General features: G+C 39.6%; 1 protein-coding gene across 1 annotated transcript; it reads left to right on the top strand.

The window, feature by feature from the left end:
• The first annotated feature begins 14,533 nt into the window (after positions 1–14,533).
• On the top strand, positions 14,534–15,012 carry LOC123937102 (60S ribosomal protein L23a-like). The gene has a single exon (XM_045997684.1). The coding sequence runs from the start codon at positions 14,542–14,544 to the stop codon at positions 15,010–15,012; it is 471 nt and encodes a 156-aa protein (XP_045853640.1). The 5' UTR covers positions 14,534–14,541.
• The last annotated feature ends 3,015 nt before the right edge of the window (positions 15,013–18,027 follow it).

Below are 18,027 nucleotides of genomic sequence, written 5' to 3'. Positions count from 1 at the left end.
TGTATGTCATATTAGAAACCACACAGAAGTGGGGCGCCTGGGTGGCTCAGTGGGTTAAAGCCTCTGTCTTCAGCTCAGGTCATGATCTCAGGGTCCTGAGATGGAGCACCGCATCAGGCTCTCTGCTCAGCAGGGATCCTGCTTCCCCCCCGCCCCCACTCTGCCTGCCTCTCTGCCTACTTGTGGTCTCTGTCTGTCAAATAAATAAATAAAATCTTAAAAAAAAAGAAGAAGAAACCACACAGAAGAATTTAAGAAAAATGGAGAAAAGAATTAGGCCAAGGCTTGCAAAGAAATATATGTTAGAATAACATTTTTAAAGGGTATGGATGAGATGAAACAAAATGAGAGCAATAGCATCTTAATATTCAGGAAAGCTAATGGAACTCAGGTTCACATCATTATAAAAGCATTTCAAAGGATGGGAATCCACCCCACTTGGAGCTTTGTGCGTGATTCTGGATCTCGTATGACAGGAATGGTAATGAAACATCAATAAAGACAGCTGTGATGATAAAGGATCTTTAGGTTATAGATCCTTGTGGAGACTAAAAATATGAGGTCAGTGCTTATTCTTGAGAGGGAAATGAAAGGTGAACGTGACGAATGCAGATAAAGTTTGGAAGATAGAAAAGGTATATGAAAGGAAACTCTTCAAGGATATAATAGTTCAAAAGCAAGAGGGCATGAAATAGAACAAAGAAGCGACTGATGCTTAGAGCGTTTTAGTGAGAGAATGAAGTTCAGATGTGGAAATAATGACCAAAGGTAGCCATGGAATTTTCCATTTAGGAAGAAGGAATTTATTAGATACTAGGTAAAATCACAGAACAAATTGAAATATGTTGCAAGTGTGACCTAGATGTTCCTTCATGAAGAACTTCTATTTTATATCTTGGAGTACATGTTAAAGTTAGCTTGCTTAGAGGTAAATGATCACATCTATTGGGCAGTTGATAGTATGTTATATGCTGCATTTAGTTCATTGCTGACAATCAATAGTTGTATACATGAAATTGCATTTTGAAATTTTTATTTACAAGTATTTTTTCAGCATTTCACGTGTTAGCATTTTTATTTCATAATGTTTAACTACATATTAAACATTCTCTGCAATGATCAAATCTTCATTGTAATTTGTTTTTTGGTTTTTAATTTAATTTTTTCAGTGTTCCAAGGTTCATTGTTTATGCACCATACCCAGTGCTCCATGCAATACGTGCCCTCTTTAATAGGCACCACCAGGCTCATCCTACCCCCCATCCCCCTCTCCTCCAAAACCCTCAGTTTGTTTCTCAGAGTCCACAGTCTCTCTCATGGTTTGTCTATCCTTCCGATTTCCCCCAAAACACTTCTCCTCTCCATCTCCCCATGTCCTCCGTGTTATTCCTTATGCTTCACAAGTAAGTGAAACCGTATGATAATTGACTTTCTCTGCTTGACTTATTTCACTCAGCATAATCTCCTACAGTCCCGTCCATGTTGATACAAAAGTTGGGTATTCATCCTTTCTGATGGGGGCATAATATTTCACTGTATATATGGACCATATCTTCTTTATCCATTCGTCTGTTGATGGGCAACTTGGCTCTTTCCACAGTTTAGCGATTGTGGCCATTTCTGCTATGAACATTGCGGATACAGAGAGCCCTTCTTTCTTCGGGTAAATACCCAGTAGTAGTAACTACCCAATTGCAGCGTCATGGCGTAGCTCTATTTTTAATTTCTTAAGGAAATTAAAACCGTTTAAAAGTGTTTAAGGAAAACACTATTTTCCAAAATGGCTGCACCAACAGCCACTTTCGCAACAGTTGCATTCCCACCAACAGTGTAAGAGGGTTCCCCTTTCTCCACATCCTCTCCAACACATGTTTCTTCTTGCCTTGTCAATTTTGGCCATTCTAACTGGTATAAGGTGGTAATCTCAATGTGGTTTTGATTTGAATCTCCCTGACAGCTAATGATAATGATCATTTTTTCAATTATTTATATGCTGGCATAAAAACTTGTCATGGGAGGGTGTCTGGGTTTCTCAGTCGGTTAAGTGTCTGCCTTTGGCTGAGGTCATGATCTCAGAGTCCTGGGTCAGAGCCCTGTGTTGGGCTCCCTGCTCAGTGGGGAGCCTGCTTCTCCCTCTCCCTCTGCCCCACCCCCACTTCCAGCTCATGTACACCGACGCACTCTCTTTCTCTCAAATAAATAAATAAATAACATCTTAAAGAAAAACTTGTCATTGAAGAAAGTTATATTTAACTAATTATATAAAGAATAAAAAGACATACATAGGGTCTACTCAGGTCTATCTGAGAGAAGACCAGAAATCAGTTGATTCCAATTGAGTACTTTCTTCATTAAATGATAGTAAACTGTATATATGTGAAACTTGGATTTCCTGAGCTATACCAATTTAAGGGTAAAAATGTACTTCTATTAATTATAGTGAACTGTGTGTTTTTCTTTTTCTGGATTTTTTTTTAACCATCTACTATGTCATTACTTCTATTAGCCTATTATCCTTTCTATCTCTTCTATACATTTCTGGGCATCTGCAGGGTTGTCTCCTGTGCTCTTACAAAGAGGTCTTTTCCTTTGCTATGTAAAGGCTTTTCCTAGCTTCTTCTGGTGTCCACAGCTTTCTAGTACACACAGCCATTGGGCACCACCATCCAGTGCCAGTGCTGCCTTTGGATGTCCCAACGCACTCCCATGCTGTGTGGGACCTTCAGTGAAACATGGGCCTTCAGCCACACCCGGCTCCCCTCCCTGCAGAGGGAGGAGGGTGTCCCTCTCCCATGCTGAGTTTTGCTTTGTCATGAGGATACCAAACTAGTGCTGCCTTGTTTAGATGCCTTAGGTTTTAGTGAAAATTTTCACTAAATGATTATATAATCATTTTCTTTTCACTAAATGATTATATAAATCATTATATAATGATTTAAACCTAACTAGGATTGAGTGAATGGGTCAGGACAGATGGCTTATGATAAACACTTTGCTTTCTCTTTGTTGGTGACTAAGGTCATTTGGCCAAGTTATTTATTTATATTCTTTGGATACATTCTTTCCTGAGGGGTTTGCTTCTCAGTTCTGAATGCAAATGTATTTCTATATTCCCTCATCCACCCCTTTTTCTAAGCCCATCAGAAAAATTCAGACAGGGGTACCTGGGTGGCTCATTGGGTTAAGCCTCTGCCTTCAGCTCAGGTCATGATCTCGGAGTCCTGGGATCGAGACCCACATTGGGCTCTCTGCTCCGCAGGGAGCCTGCTTCCTCCTCTCTCTCTGCCTGCCTCTCTGCTTACTCGTAATCTCTCTCTGTCAAATAAATAAATCTTAAAAAAAAAAAAAAAGAAAAATTCAGACATGTCAGAAGCCCAGAAATGAACTACTTAGAAGCTGAGAGATCAAGTTGAGTGAAAAATCTGTAAAAAATACAACAAAACAAACAATAAGAAGAAGAGGAGGTAGGGGATAAGTGGAGGAAGAAGGAAAGGCAAAAAAGAAAAAAAAAAAAATTAAAAGCAAACAGTAAACCAGTCTCCCAGTCTGCTTTCATCCCTTGCTCAGTATGTGGTCTTTCAATACTCTGACTCTGATGTTTCTTTGTTTAATATTTAACATTTCCCTTCTCTTGGTATCAAAATCTGAAATTTCTTATCAGATGGTATCAATTAGAACCCCACAAAATCTTTGCATTTTAAACTTTACACAGAAGATACGATTTCATGGTTCAAATGAAATTAAGTTTTGAGCAGTGATAAGCTTACAGGCAGCTAGTTTGATCCTCTTTATTTTGGAGCAAATGACAGAAGTATACCCTGATGGTTGCTGAAGAGGAAGAAGTTCTCTTTGTAGGTCTTTCCAATATTCTCATTGCCCCTGCCTTCTGCCATAATATTTTTGTTTGTGGCTGGCTACATCTTTATCATGTAATTTTCTGTGGCATAAATTTCTTCTCCCCAGGCCAGTAAGTTGCTGCTTTAATCCATGTGAGCAGATCATTTTCACAGATGTTTCAGTGACATCGACAAAGCCTATGAGCTACTGAACACTGTCAGGGCCTGACTCCATGGACGGTTGTTCCTTTAATCTCTGGAAGGCAGGGCTGCACAACCTCAAAGGCAGGGGAAGACAAGCCCCCAATGCCACAACACTGGACAATTTCTAAGACTAGAATAGCTTTCAGTTCTTAAAGAGAGGAAGCATGTTACGTTCATTTGCTGATGACCATAGAGGGCGTGAACTTTGGCTATATATAGCAAAACTAAGAAGGTTACAGCAAGTTTCTAGGACATCTTCAAAACCTGCTGGATAGGAAGTTCAGTTTTAAAATGGAAATAATTATAGTTCACATACCAGTGTAATATATAATACAAAGTGATCTTTGTATTATAGCTTGGTTTCCCCCAGTGGTAACAACTGTTGTGTGAAAACAACCAGGATATTGACATGAATGCAATCCAACATATTTTATTCCTATTTCCCCAGTTTTACTTGTACACTCACGCATGCATGTATGTGTGCATAGTGTATGTATGGGTGTATATTAAGTTCTGTTCAGTCTTATCATCATTAAGGTTCTTGTATCCACTACCACAGTCAAGATTCTAAACAGGTCTGATAGCAGAAAGATCTCCTGTGTTATCCTGTAGTAACCACACCTATCTTCCTCCTGCTTCCACATTTTCCTTAAACAGCCACTAATCTGTTTACTTTTGCTACATTTTGCCATGTCAGTGAAGCTGTATAAATAGAATCATGCCTGAGGTAATCTTTTTTAAAAAATGGACTTTATTTTTTAGAGCAGTTTTTGGTTCACAGCAAAGAGGAACAGAAAATACAGAGAGTTCCCATATCCCTCTGCTGTAAAATGTGCATGGCCTCCCCCCACTGCCCCCAGAATACTACATATATTAAAATTGATGAACCCGCAGTGACACCACATTATCACCCAAAGTCCATAGTTTTGATATTTTATATCATGTTCATTTTGGGTGTTTTATATTCCATGGGTTTGCACAAACTTATGGTAACATATATCTACCATTACATTATCACGCAAAATAGTTTCACTATCCTAAAAATCCTCTGTGCTCTGCCTATTCAGTCCTTCCTCCCCTCAACCCCTACAACCATGGATCTTTTCACTGTCTCCATAGTTCTGCCTTTCCCAGAACTTTATGTTCTTGGAACCATATGTAGCACAGTTGGGTTTCAAAATTGGCTTTTTTTCCACGCGGTATAATTCTCTGGAGATTCATCCAGGTTGTGTGTATGGATACGTTCTTCTTTTAGTTGCTATTGTACCCCAATATATGGGTGTACTGTGATCTGTTTAACCTTGCACCTGTTGAAGGACATCTGGATTGGAGCCAGTTTTTCGTTATTATGATTAAAGCTGTTGGGTACCTTCCTGTACAGTTTTTATTTCTTTCTTTTTTCTTTTTTAAAGATTTTATTTATTTATTTAATTGACAGAGAGACAGTGAGAGAGGGAACACAAGCAGGGGGGTTGGGAGAGGGAGAAGCAGGCTTCCCGCTGAGCTGGATGTCTGATGTGGGGCTCCATCCCAGGACCTGGGAATCATGACCCGAGCCGAAGGCAGCGCTTAACGATTGAGCCACCCAGGAGCCCCTCATGTACAGGTTTTTGTGTGAATGTAAATTTCCCTTTCTGTGGGATAAAGGCCCAGAGGTACAACTGTGCGTTGTATAGTAGTGGAGTATTTAGTTTTATAAGAAACTGCCAAACCGTTTCCTAGAATAGCTGTATTGTTTTACAATTTCAACAGCTTAAATGAATGATCCAGTTTCTAAACACAGCCTTGCCAGCCTTCGGTGCTGGCCCTTTTTTATTTTAGCCATTCTGATAGGTGTGTACTGAAATCATACTGTAGTCTTAATTTGTATTTCTTTGATGGCTAGTGATGTTGAACATCTTTTCATGAGCTCATTTGCCATCTGTATGGATACCCTCTTCATATGGGCTTTCACAGAGCAAAATTTTAAATTTTGATGACGTCCAATTTATCAGTTTCTCTTTTTATGGCTTTTGCTTTTGGTGTCAATTCTAAAAATTCTTCCTAGCTCTAGATTCCAAAGAACTTCCCCTGTGTATTTTTCTTCCTAACAGTTTCACAGTTTCAGGATTTATATTTAAGTCTGTGATCTATTTTGAGTTCATTTTTGTATATGGTGTAAGATTTAAATCAAGGTTTATTTATTTTTTTGCCTATGGATGTCCAACTTCTGCTTCATCATTTGTTGAAAAGGCCATCTTTCCTTCATCGAACTGTTTTGTAGCTTTGTCAAAAGTCAGTGAAACGTGTTTATGTGGGTCCATTTTGGGTTCTTTATTTTGTTTCTATGTGTTTATTATTAAGGTAGTCTCTTTTTGTGATCTAATTTGATGAGTGTATGTACTTTGCATGGATTCACTATTTATTTAATTTATTGATTTATGAGAGAGTGATAGAGAGAGAGAACACTCATGCACTTGGGAGGGGGGAAAGGGCAGAAGGAGAGGGAGAGAGAATCTTGAGTAGATTCCCTGTTAAGTGTGGAGCCTGTTAAGGGGTTTGATCCCACAGCCTGGAGATCATGACCTGAGCCAAAAGTCAAGAGTCAAATGCTCAACCCAGTGAGCCACCTGGGCACCTCATTATAATTTATTTTTAAGATCACTAATTTATGGTCATTCTAGATTGTTCTTGTTTTTAATAATTAAAGTGATGAATCCAAAAGCTGAGAAAATGGAATTTGCTGAAATGGAGTGAGAACTTGTCTGCCAGGTACTCCTCTAGTATTATCTAGTATTGTATTACCTAATCTGTGCAACAACCCTAAGCACTAGGTACCGTTGATGAAGAAAGTGGAGCACAGAGAAATTAATGGTTGTACTGCTTTTAGGTCAGAATATGCACCGTCAGTCTTGAGGTAGGACTGTTATTCACAGTGCTTGGGAAGTTGTTAAGGAAGAGTACATATTTATATCCTGTAGGAGCCCAGGTAATATTGTTCATGAAATATGTCTTTTAATACTGTGATGAAAGTTTGTACTTAACATTTTGCTGACAAGCTGACCCACTATAAAGATAAAGATGCAATTTAAAAACAAAATGTGTCTACCTAAGCACAGAATTTTCTGAAAGACTCTTTGAATGATATTTAAAGCACTTTATTTACTTTTCCTTGCTACTTGAAGACCCTTACTTTGATAATATCCACCTTATTTTGTTATTGACGTATCCACTTTATTTATATAATAATCAAAAAGCAGGAAAAGAAAAAGGTTTAAACTTTAGGATCCTAGACAATATGTATTGACCTACTGTTATTTCGTCATGGCTTTATTTGAATTATACCTGGTCTACATAGAAATTGTTGCATTAATCCTTTCGTGAGTGAGCTTAGTTTTTTTTTAAGAGTGAAGAGAAAAATGATTTATTTATGAAGCCCACCTCACTTGGGTGTTGAATGAAAAAATTTTGACGCTCTTTAAATTATTCAAATGGAAAGCCCTTGATAATATTATGAAAGTTTAAAAAAAAATGACTGTTATAGTAATTGTTTTCTTTTTAAGATTTTATTTATTTATTTGAGAGAGAGAGAGAGAGCAAGAGCACAAGCAGGGGAAGGGGTAGAGGGAGAGAGAAAAAAAAACTCCCCGCTGAGCAGGGAGCCCAATGCGGGGCTTGATCCAAGGACCCCAGGATCATGACCTGAGATGAAGGCAGACGCTTAAATGACTGAGCCATCTACTTACCACTAGTAACTGTTTTGTTACAAAAGTTATTTTTTCCTATTGTTATTGAAGTCTTCTCTTCTATTTCCATGGTGGTATTGACATTTGGCATTTTTCTTTTATTATATATTCATAGTTGTGATGGACTAGATAGTGGCTCCACCAAAGACATCTGTGTCCTAATCTCTAGAACCTGTGACTATTATCTTCTATGGAAAAAGGGATCCAGAGACGAGAAAATTATCCTGCATTATCTGGGGAGGCCCTAAATGTAATCACAAGGGACCTCATAAAGGGAAAATGATGTCTTGTGAAGGATGTCTCGTGAAGATGATGGTAGTAAGAGATTAAAGTGATGGCGAGAAGTTGTCCAGAGCAAAGGAATGCAGATAGCCTCTAGAAGCTGGGAAAAAACCACGAAAATGAATTCTCTCCAGAGCTCCAGAAGGAATCAGTGCTGCCAACAGCTTCACTTTAGCCCATTGAAACTGACTTCAGACTTCTAGTCTCCAAAACTGTAAGAGAATAAATTCATGTTGCTTTCAGCTACCACATTTAGGGTTACAGCAATCATAGGCAACTAACAACAGTAGTTATACACACTGGTAGAATAAGAGAATATGACAAGCATAGTCTGATTTGTAACGTGCTGAGGCCAGAAATTCGGAAATTTAGTTTAAGGTGGTTGATTGCATAATTATTTTTCTTTTGATACAAATGTCTTTAGAAAGGTGGCCTGCACCGCCTTTGAGGCTAGGAAACCAGGGGGAGGAGAGGCTGTGGGATGTTATCCAAGGGAAAAGTTGTCCTGGCAGGGATCAGGGCAAGCCAGGAAGGAAATTGCAAGGTATGGTTCAGGGGAAGAGTTCTTATTTGAGAAACTGAAGTTTTAAGAAGGAAGAAAGCTACAGGGCAAGGTGAAGAAGGAGTGGCAGAGGGTCAGTGGTGGGAGAAGCTGAGCTAGGCAAGGCTATAAGAGTCGCCATCAGCTAAAGACTCACCAGAATGATGAACTGGAAATGACTCAAAGTTGCTTTCACTGTGGTTACCTAGTAAGCAAGTGTGTACATGATGTCCATCAGAAAAGTACATAAGTGAATGTACGCAGTTATGAGATGTCTCCCTTGTTCCTTAAGGAGCTACCTCACAGATCCTGTCATCAGTGCTGCCTATGGGGAATTTAAGAACACTAGTTCAGAGGAGACAGGAAACCTCAAGCCCTTCTCTTCTGCTGTAGCCATTATTCTGTGGGGGTGGGGGCCTGGTATGTTAGTGGCAATAAAGGCATTCCTACCTGTGCCTCAGTCACATATGTCTGTGTTCTATTTTTTTGTTGTGTTTTGGGCTCATGGCAGTCACAGGGGAGCATGTGAAATGAGCGACATATTCAAGAAGGTGATGCATATTTGAAAAAGAGGGCCAGATGTACCTCCGACATCCCTTACACTGTTGCCACAGTGATAAGTAAGCTCCCCAGGATTGAGGTCAAGCAGGAAACAGAGAACCTAAGTGAGGGATCCCTGAGATTATGCCCACAAAGACTAATCTAAAAGAGCCTGAATTAATCTTTTTTTTCAGGTTCCTTTTTTTTTTTTTAAAGATTTTATTTATTTATTTGAGAGAGAGAGAGAGACAGAGGGAAAGCACGAAGGGAATATGACAGGGAGACAAAGACTCCCTGCTGAGTGAGGAACATGGCGTGGGACTTGATCCCAGGACCTTGAGATCATGACCCGAGCCGAAGGCAGATGCTTAACCAACAGAGCCACCCAGGAGCCCGAGCCTGAATTAATTTTAAAGAAAAGACTGAGATGCTGTAAATGGACAAATGAGAGTTTTTGTTTTGTCTTGTTTTGCTATTATACAGGAATGGGGCCTCAAAACAGAATGAAGATAGTTAAAAAAGTAAACTTACATTAAAATATTTGTTTGCACATTTGAGTAGGAGGATGCAAATCTTGATACTTGTCACCCAAGTCTAATCTTTTTTAAAATTTAAAAAATTTTTTATTTTATTTTAGGGAGACAGAGTGAAAAAGCAAGCAAGCGGAGGTGGAGAGGAACAGGGAGAGGGAAAGAGAAAATTAATAACAGGCTCCATGCCCAGCACAGAGCCTGCCTGAGGTGGGGCTTGATTTCACAACACTGAGATCATGACCTGAACCGAAATCAAGAATCAGACACCTAACTCACTGAGCCACCCAGGTGCCCTCTTTCCACTTAATTTTTTTTTTTTAAGTAAGCTTTAAACCCATGACCCAATATGGGGCTTGAACTCATGAATCTGAGATCCAAGAGTCACATGTTGTAGCCAGGCACTCTCCCAAGTTTAGTCTTTTATTTATTTAAAAATCTTTATTAATGTATTTTAAAATTTAGTTTACATTTGTGTTGTTCTAAATGTTTTTCTTTTACTTCTTTTTAAAAATTGTTAACATATAATGTATTATTTGTTTCAGGGGTACTGGTCTGTGAATCATCAGTCTTGCACAATTCACAGCACTCCCCATAGCACATATCCTCCCCAGTGTCCATCACCCAGTCACCCCATCCCTCCAAGCCCCCCCCCCCCAGCAACCCTCAGTTTGTTTCCTGAGATTAAGAGTCTGTTACAGTTTTTCTCTCTCTCTAGTTTCATTGTTTCATTTTCCCCTCCCTTCCTCTATGATCCTCTGTCTTGTTTCTCAAATTCCTCATATCAGAGAGATCATATGATAATTGTCTTTCTCAGATTGACTTATTTTGCTTAGCATAATAACCTCTAGTTCCATCCATGTCGTTGCAAATGGCAAGATTTCATTTCTTTTGAAGACTGCATTGTATTCCATTGTATATATACCACATCTTCTTTATCCATTCACCTGTTGATGGACATCTGGGCTCTTTCCATAGTTTGGCTATTGTGGACATTATTTCTATAAACATTGGGGTACAGGTACCCCTTAGATCACTATATTTGTATCTTTGGGGTAAATACCCAGTAGTGCAATTGCTGGGTCACAGGGTAGCTCTGTTTTCTCAACTTTTTAAGGAAACTCCATGCTGTTTTCCAGAGTGGCTGCACCAGCTTGCATTCCCACCAACAGTGTAGAAGGGTTCCTCTTTCTCCATATCCTTACCACCAACGTTAGTTTTTAAATTTGTATTCTTAAATCTACTCTCTATCTGCTCTAGTATTGTATACTTTACTCTCTGTTTTCTTACTCACACACTCTTCCTAAGTACTTCTTAGTTATCTCAAAGATTGGTCATCATTGACTTTATATTTGCCAAACTTAGTAACCATTCTGAAGTCATTATTCTATATGATTTCTGTGTCAGTCCTGGAACAGTCTGTCCTCAGATTCCTCCTCAGGCATATGCTGCTCTGTGTTGTATGCTGGTGTCTGAGTCTGTAGGCTGTATGTCCTGGTCCCCTGGACTTGCTCATGACTGAGTTGAGACAAAGAGAGGCAACAGTTAAGAATGGAAGGGGACGTAAGTGCTAACTCCAGCATCTGCATCATCCCTGGATTTGCTTTGGTTGTTATTCTCTTAGTGTCGATTTTTAGACACATTTCTAAGTCTTAGGCCATTTCGAAGGTCCATGAGTTTTGATTGTTGCAGTATGTTACAATAAAGTTTCATGGCCTTCCCTATCCCCAGCCTCAATCATATGTAAGTTTCTTAATGATTGCATAGCATTTGACTTACAGAGAACTGACTTTAAATGTTCATTGGCTCAATGAATAAGGTAGAAGTATGGGGTGAGGTAATAGAGCATCCCCTCCTGAGAAAAGGATCATAATCAGCTTTTTGCCAAGATTCTAATACTCTGTTGAACATCTCTCTCTGTCTTAGCTATCCTAGTATATCTTATCCCCAGATGTTTTCATGCAGGAAAAAGTGGATAAAAAAGGTTCCTCTACCGACATAACTCTCAACTCATTGGAGAGTAACAAGACTGGGTTGAAAGTTAAAGTAGATTTGAACATAGTACAAGTGTGGAGACAGTGTTTCTCAAAATCTTCCTCCCAATTATCCATCAGGGCAGAAGAAGCTGAATATGTAGGTCTGGACCTGAGATCCATGTGAATTAGGAAGCCAACCTGCCACAAACGGAGAGTTTATCTTTAGAATTAATTTAAATGTAAATTTAACCCTAGTTGTGTGTTTTTTAACAATAGAAAAGTCTTCTACCTTGAATCAAGCTGACTTTCTCAATGCATGGCCTGTTTTACTCTGAGATGTTGTGTGCCCACAGGAACACCGCTCCCTGGCAGGGACCCCATGCTCTCCACGGTTCTTATTTGAGAAGTACAGCCCTAGGGTACTGATAGGAGGCTTGCTGGTGGCAGATATCTTTCTAAGAGAACGTTTGTTGGAGGAAGAGAGCTGGAGGCCATCAGGAGTCTGTAGTAGGGGCAGGAGAGAAAAGTTTGTCATGGGGATGGGAGAGGTGAATGGAAGTTTAGGGTGAAAATCCCTTTGGATTTTTTCCTTTGGCTTGTTCTGGATATGTGAGAATTCTTATAAGTGAATTTATATGACTCATATAAATTCCCAAGCTTCTGTAATTGGTCATATATCAGTAGCCGGCTGACTTCTAGGAAAATATCCCTTGGACCTCTTGTTATTGGTTACACTCCCACCTAATGACATGCTCCTGAAGAGGATTATGTCTTACAACTTGGATTGGGGTACAAGAGGGGTTGGGATGGCTCCTCTATCTTTTTGAAATGCCGGATGTATTTCCCATACTCGTTAATGTGAGCGACAACTATTCCCTTTAATAATTCTAAATGGCTCCACTTCCTGTTATGAAACTGCCAGTATGAGAAGATCTTATTTGCTAGATAATCTGTGTGTCCTGCTCCAAACCACAGCTGCAAATCTACATACAGCTTGGCATCTGCTTTAACACTGTTACTGTGGTCCCAGAGCGCAAGTCACACATATCTGCTGCTTTTGGAAAGGTTGACATTTCTCGCAGCACACTTCATCTTTGCTCTTACCAGATATGTGTAATTTCATTTAGGGTAGAAAGGCTGAGATGGGGGAAAATAGAAGCCTTGAACACATTGTAAATCTGATATGCAAATTTTATCACAGTTGCATTATTTGCTAAAGTTCATTTTGAGGCACTCTGGGATGTGATTAATTTTAAGGGCAATACAGGATGTTGTCTACTGAATTTAGAGACCCTGTGGGATAAATGAACCTGCCTGTTTCCTTATTACCAAGGGAAAGTTTAATATAAAATGGAATCATAACAGAGTAGAACATTATAGTATCTTATTTTTACTGGGACATAAACTATACTAGGAACTAAGCTATAGGATAAATGGGCCTATTTCAGCATAGGTCAAGCTAATAAAATACATTAAATTCTATTTATACTTTTCTGTGCATCAGGAGAGTGTCTTGTACCTTTTGGAGAAAAGGTTCTATCTTATCTATCTACGCACCTATTTATCTATCATCAAACAAGCCATCACCTATCATCTATCTTTTCAAAGGATTCTAGATTTCCCCAGCCATACTTTATTACATCTTATCAAAATTTATATTCTATAGAGTTTGCAACAACCATTTGGCAACTGGTCTTGTGTTATTTTAAAATTGATATCTAGAGTCTCTATTATTCCATAGGTGGTATCTTTTTTTCCTAACTGGATTGTAAACCTTCGGAGAACAGGGACTATCATTTAATTTCTGGTCCTAAGGTAGTTCTCAAAGAATTTTTATTGATTTTCAATTATATAGGAACATATTTTTTAACCAATAAAAGAAAATGGAGTTTCAAAATATTTAGCAGTTACTCAAGGAACCAGGTGTATGCAGTCAGATTATATACCTCTACATGGGTAAGGAACTATCCCTGTCAATTCATTTCATGAATGTTACCCAGTATTTAGTTTTTAAGGCACTGTGTATGGCGGCAGGAGAGTGGGTTAATTTTGTTTTTGGTCTTTGTTTATAAAATGATTTTATTTTTCTCCTGGGCACACAGGAGAAAATATGTTTCCCAGTATCCCTTTGTGTCCAGTGGACAGTTTTACTGAGCTCTTCCAATGGAAAGCGAGTGGAAGTGGCACATACCATTTCTGGGCCACAGAAAGCCCTTGTGCAATCTTCCTTGTGCTTTCCCTTCTAACCACACAGCAGTAACGGAAGGCTTTTGATATGGCAGAACACACAATGGAAATATCCCGAGTCCAGAGTTGAGCACTTAGCAGAACTGCCTGCAAGATCTCCTTGTCAGGAACTTCAGCTCTGGGTTTTACATGAGCAGGAATATTATATTATTGAATAAAGTTGCTTTGACACTGCAGTGGTCTGTCACAAGCTCCAGTTGAGTAATACATGTAGAAAGATCAGTATAGGGATTGAAGGATTAAGAGCTTCAATTAGAGGAAAGCAAGTGAGAGGAAAAGGGAGGGGAGGTTGGAGCTGAGAGACATGGTCTTTGGGCTCCATGAAGTAGACGGTCAGAACTAAGGTGCTGCTGGCGGTATCTATGGGTCTAGGAACTTGAAGAGCAGAGACGGCAAATATTTAGTTGAAATGTTTTTAGAATGTAATACTTGAGGGGCGCCTGGGTGGCGCAGTCATTTGGGCCTCTGCCTTCTGGCTCCAGTCATGATCCTGGAGTTCTGGAATTGGGCCCCACGTTGTGCTCCCTGCTTGGCGGGTAGTCTGCTTCTCCCTCAGCCCCTTCCTCAGTTTGTGCGAGTGCTCTCTCCCTCTCTCTTGCTTGTTCGCTTTCTGTCTCTCAAATAAATAAGTTAAAAAATTAAAGAAGGCCTTTTACGAAGATGGCGCCGAAAGCTAAGAAGGAAGCCCCTGCCCCTCCCAAAGCCAAAGCCAAAGCAAAGGCTTTGAAGGCCAAGAAAGCGGTGCTGAAAGGCGTCCACAGTCACAAAAAAAAGAAGATCCGCACATCACCTACGTTCCGACGACCCAAGACTCTGCGTCTCCGAAGGCAGCCCAAATACCCTCGAAAGAGCGCCCCCAGGAGAAACAAGCTTGATCACTATGCCATAATCAAGTTCCCCCTGACTACTGAGTCAGCCATGAAGAAAATAGAAGACAACAACACACTTGTGTTCATTGTGGATGTCAAGGCCAACAAGCACCAGATCAAACAGGCTGTGAAGAAGCTCTATGACATTGATGAAGCCAAGGTCAACACCTTAATCAGGCCTGATGGAGAGAAGAAGGCATACGTTCGACTGGCCCCTGACTATGATGCTTTGGATGTTGCCAACAAAATTGGGATCATCTAAACTGAGTCCAGCTGGCTAAATCTAAATACAGTTTTTTCATGATAAAAAAAAAAAATTAAAGAAGAATGTAACACTTGATACATATAAAAGAGTATATAGTGATGTTTAATCTTGAAGCATAGAAGTAAAATGAACACTTAACGAACATACCTCCCGGGTAAGAATCAGAACATTATTGCTGAAGCTGCAACTTTATGGATAAATTTTAGAAACACGATGAAAAAAAGTAAGTCTCAGAAGATTATAGATGATAACATTTTTTATAAAGCTAAAAAAAAAAGCACTAAAAGAATGAGGTATGTAAGGGTACATAATAGGCCTAATTTTTAAGTGGCTATGTTGTGTTCTTTTGCCCTATACCTTTGGTAAAACCTTTTCTCAATTTTGTTGGTATACTAGGAGAATGAGGTCTGAAATTTAATGAGAGAAGAGAAATATGTAAACATCTGATTGTGGTCTCACTTCTCGAGTGTGTTCTGTGGACCAGAAGCCTTTGAATTTTTTTTTTAAAAGATTTTATTTATTTATTTGACGGAGATCACAAGTAGGCAGAGAGACAGGCAGAGAGGCTGGGGGAGCAGGCTCCCTGCTGAGCAGAGAACCCGATGCCAGGATCGATCCCAGGACCCTGGGACCATGACCTGAGCCGAAGGCAGAGGCTTTAACCCACTGAGTCACCCAGGCACCCCTTTGGATCTTATTAGTAAGGCAGACTCTCAGCACTAATAAGACCTAGTGAATCAGAATCTGCATTTTAACATTTTAACAATGTTTTCAATAATTTGTATGCACAGTAGCCCGAGAAGCGCTGGACTATAGCACATCGTACAGCCCATTCTCCAGAATCCCTCTCCTTTCCCTTCTCCTGAGTTGGGTCCAAATGCAATGTTCATCAGATAGTTCCATAGGGGGACAAGAGAACGGGTCAGGAAACTAATGTCTTTTGAGCACTCGCTTTGAAATACAGACATTTTTAGGGTTACCTTTCCTTCATCTGCCCACACTCCCTAATTCTCGGTTATAATCTGGCTTTTGGTAGCAGGAGTCACAGACTCATGTAAATCCCTAAGTCGCTGTAATGGCTGTTTAGCCATATGTCAGGAGAATGCTGACTTCTAAGGAAATATCAGAGTGCCTGTTGTTGGTTATGCTCCCACCTAATACCATGTTCCCAAAGAGGCTCATGTGTTACAACTTAGGTTGGGGTGCAGGGTTGATTGGGATGAAGCTCTAGTGTGTTCTGTTCTCATATGGCACCTCTGTCTCTTTAAAATGCTGGGTTTATTTCACACACTAATGAACGACTTTGCTGGTTGCTAATGCATGCCCGAAAGCTTTAATTTGATCCAGTTTTTACCAAGTCCTGATGGATCCTGTCAGGAATTGGGCTAAAAGATGAGATTAGACATTTCCTTAACTATTTAAAAAAAAGATTTAAATGAAGGACAGTCTCGTTAGTTCTGTAAAATGAGTTGACATGCGGCATTAAATTCATTGCTGTTATCTGTCATTGGCTTTTCTGGGAAGAATAATGAATGCTAAACTTTGTTAGAAATATGGCTCAATCTTAATATCACAAATGTGTTGGTAGACCAGAAGGAATGTAATTGTTTTATCAGAATGAATTTGGTTTGTGGATGTATAATTAATGGAAGAGATAGCTTATGTCATCAGGCTTTTCCATTTATGTTTTGAAAATCTGACAAAAACCTAACAATGAAATATACCAAAAATAAATCATACTTCAGAATACAAAAGAGATTAAAGAATAACTGAGGGGACTTCTCATTAAGCGTGGTGGACAGCACATAGGCATTCTATACCACTGCCACTGAACTCTCCCTAAAATAACAATGTAGAGATTAAAAAAAAAAAAAAAGCCTTAAGTCTTAAGGACAGAAAGATCAGGAGGGGAGAAGAATACAACTTAATTTGGAAGGGAAAAACAGATTCTTCTGGTAATCTATGGCTAACATCATTAACTACCCCAAAAGTTAATGGATTAAAACAAATGTTTTATCAAACTCTACAAAAACTTTGGTCAGGGTTCAGGTGGGCAATTCCTACACTTCACACGGCATTGACTATGATCCCTGAGGGCTGTTTTTTGGCAGTTGGGTTGATTTGGTGTGTCCAAGGTGGCTTTACTCATACACCTGAGCAGGGAGCTGGAGTCTGAGCCCACCTGGATCTCTTTCTCTTTCCATGTAGTCTCATTCAGGGTTTTACATGTTGCCTGTCCTGCAAGGTGGTTGGATTATTTACCCAGGAGCTCAGGGCCCCTACAGTGAATGTCCAAGAGCTGGGATATGGAGGTTGTCCCTCAGGGCCTGGGTCCAGCTCCATTTCTGCCATATTTTATTAGTCAAAGTAGTAGTTTCAATAGAACAAATGGGCCAAAAAAATTATAGCCATCTTTATTGCCTATCTATATGGATAGTAACAAACTTAGAGCGAGGAATCTGAAATTCAGGCTAGCAGTGAGGGAAACGCAGAGGTCAGCTGAGTCTGCCTCAGAGCCCTAGAAAATTAGGCTTAGCAATTGCAGGTACTTCTAAAAAGAGGGAGGTGGTACAAGTAGGGCCGCAAAATAAGGATGGGTTGAAAGTCTGTATAAAAGCAGTTAGGTCTTCTGATTCACTTCCATAGTTTGCTGAGCCCCTTCTCCATGCCAATAGAAGACGAAGGTTTAATTTCTAGAGAGGTTAAACCAAGCAGACTTTGGACTTGAGCACAACTGAAAGCAAGACAAACATAGAGAAAACAAAGGTATTAAATTAAAATCTACATATTGTATCATGAAATGCCCTTCCATTCATTTCCTAAGTGAGCTGTCATGATACGGACAGACTCCTAGGTAAGAGCTGGAGGATTTCTCTCTTGAAATTTACATCTAAGAGAAAATGTCTACAGATGTGGGCCATGAGAGGTCCTGTGGGATGAGCCCATCAGATCCATGTCAATGCAGCAGTCAAGAAGTCCTGTCTACACATACAGCATTTGCTCAGTTTTGTA

This window comes from Meles meles, chromosome 2 (assembly GCF_922984935.1).
Source record: "Meles meles chromosome 2, mMelMel3.1 paternal haplotype, whole genome shotgun sequence".
Lineage (NCBI taxonomy): Eukaryota > Metazoa > Chordata > Mammalia > Carnivora > Mustelidae > Meles > Meles meles.
The sequence above is the reverse complement of the archived record's forward strand: the minus strand, read 5'-3'. Positions and strand labels throughout refer to the sequence as shown.

Excerpts from the sequence above, each read along its gene's own strand:
- LOC123937102 (XM_045997684.1), top strand. The coding sequence starts at position 14,542 with ATGGCGCCGAAAGCTAAGAAGGAAGCCCCTGCCCCTCCCAAAGCCAAA.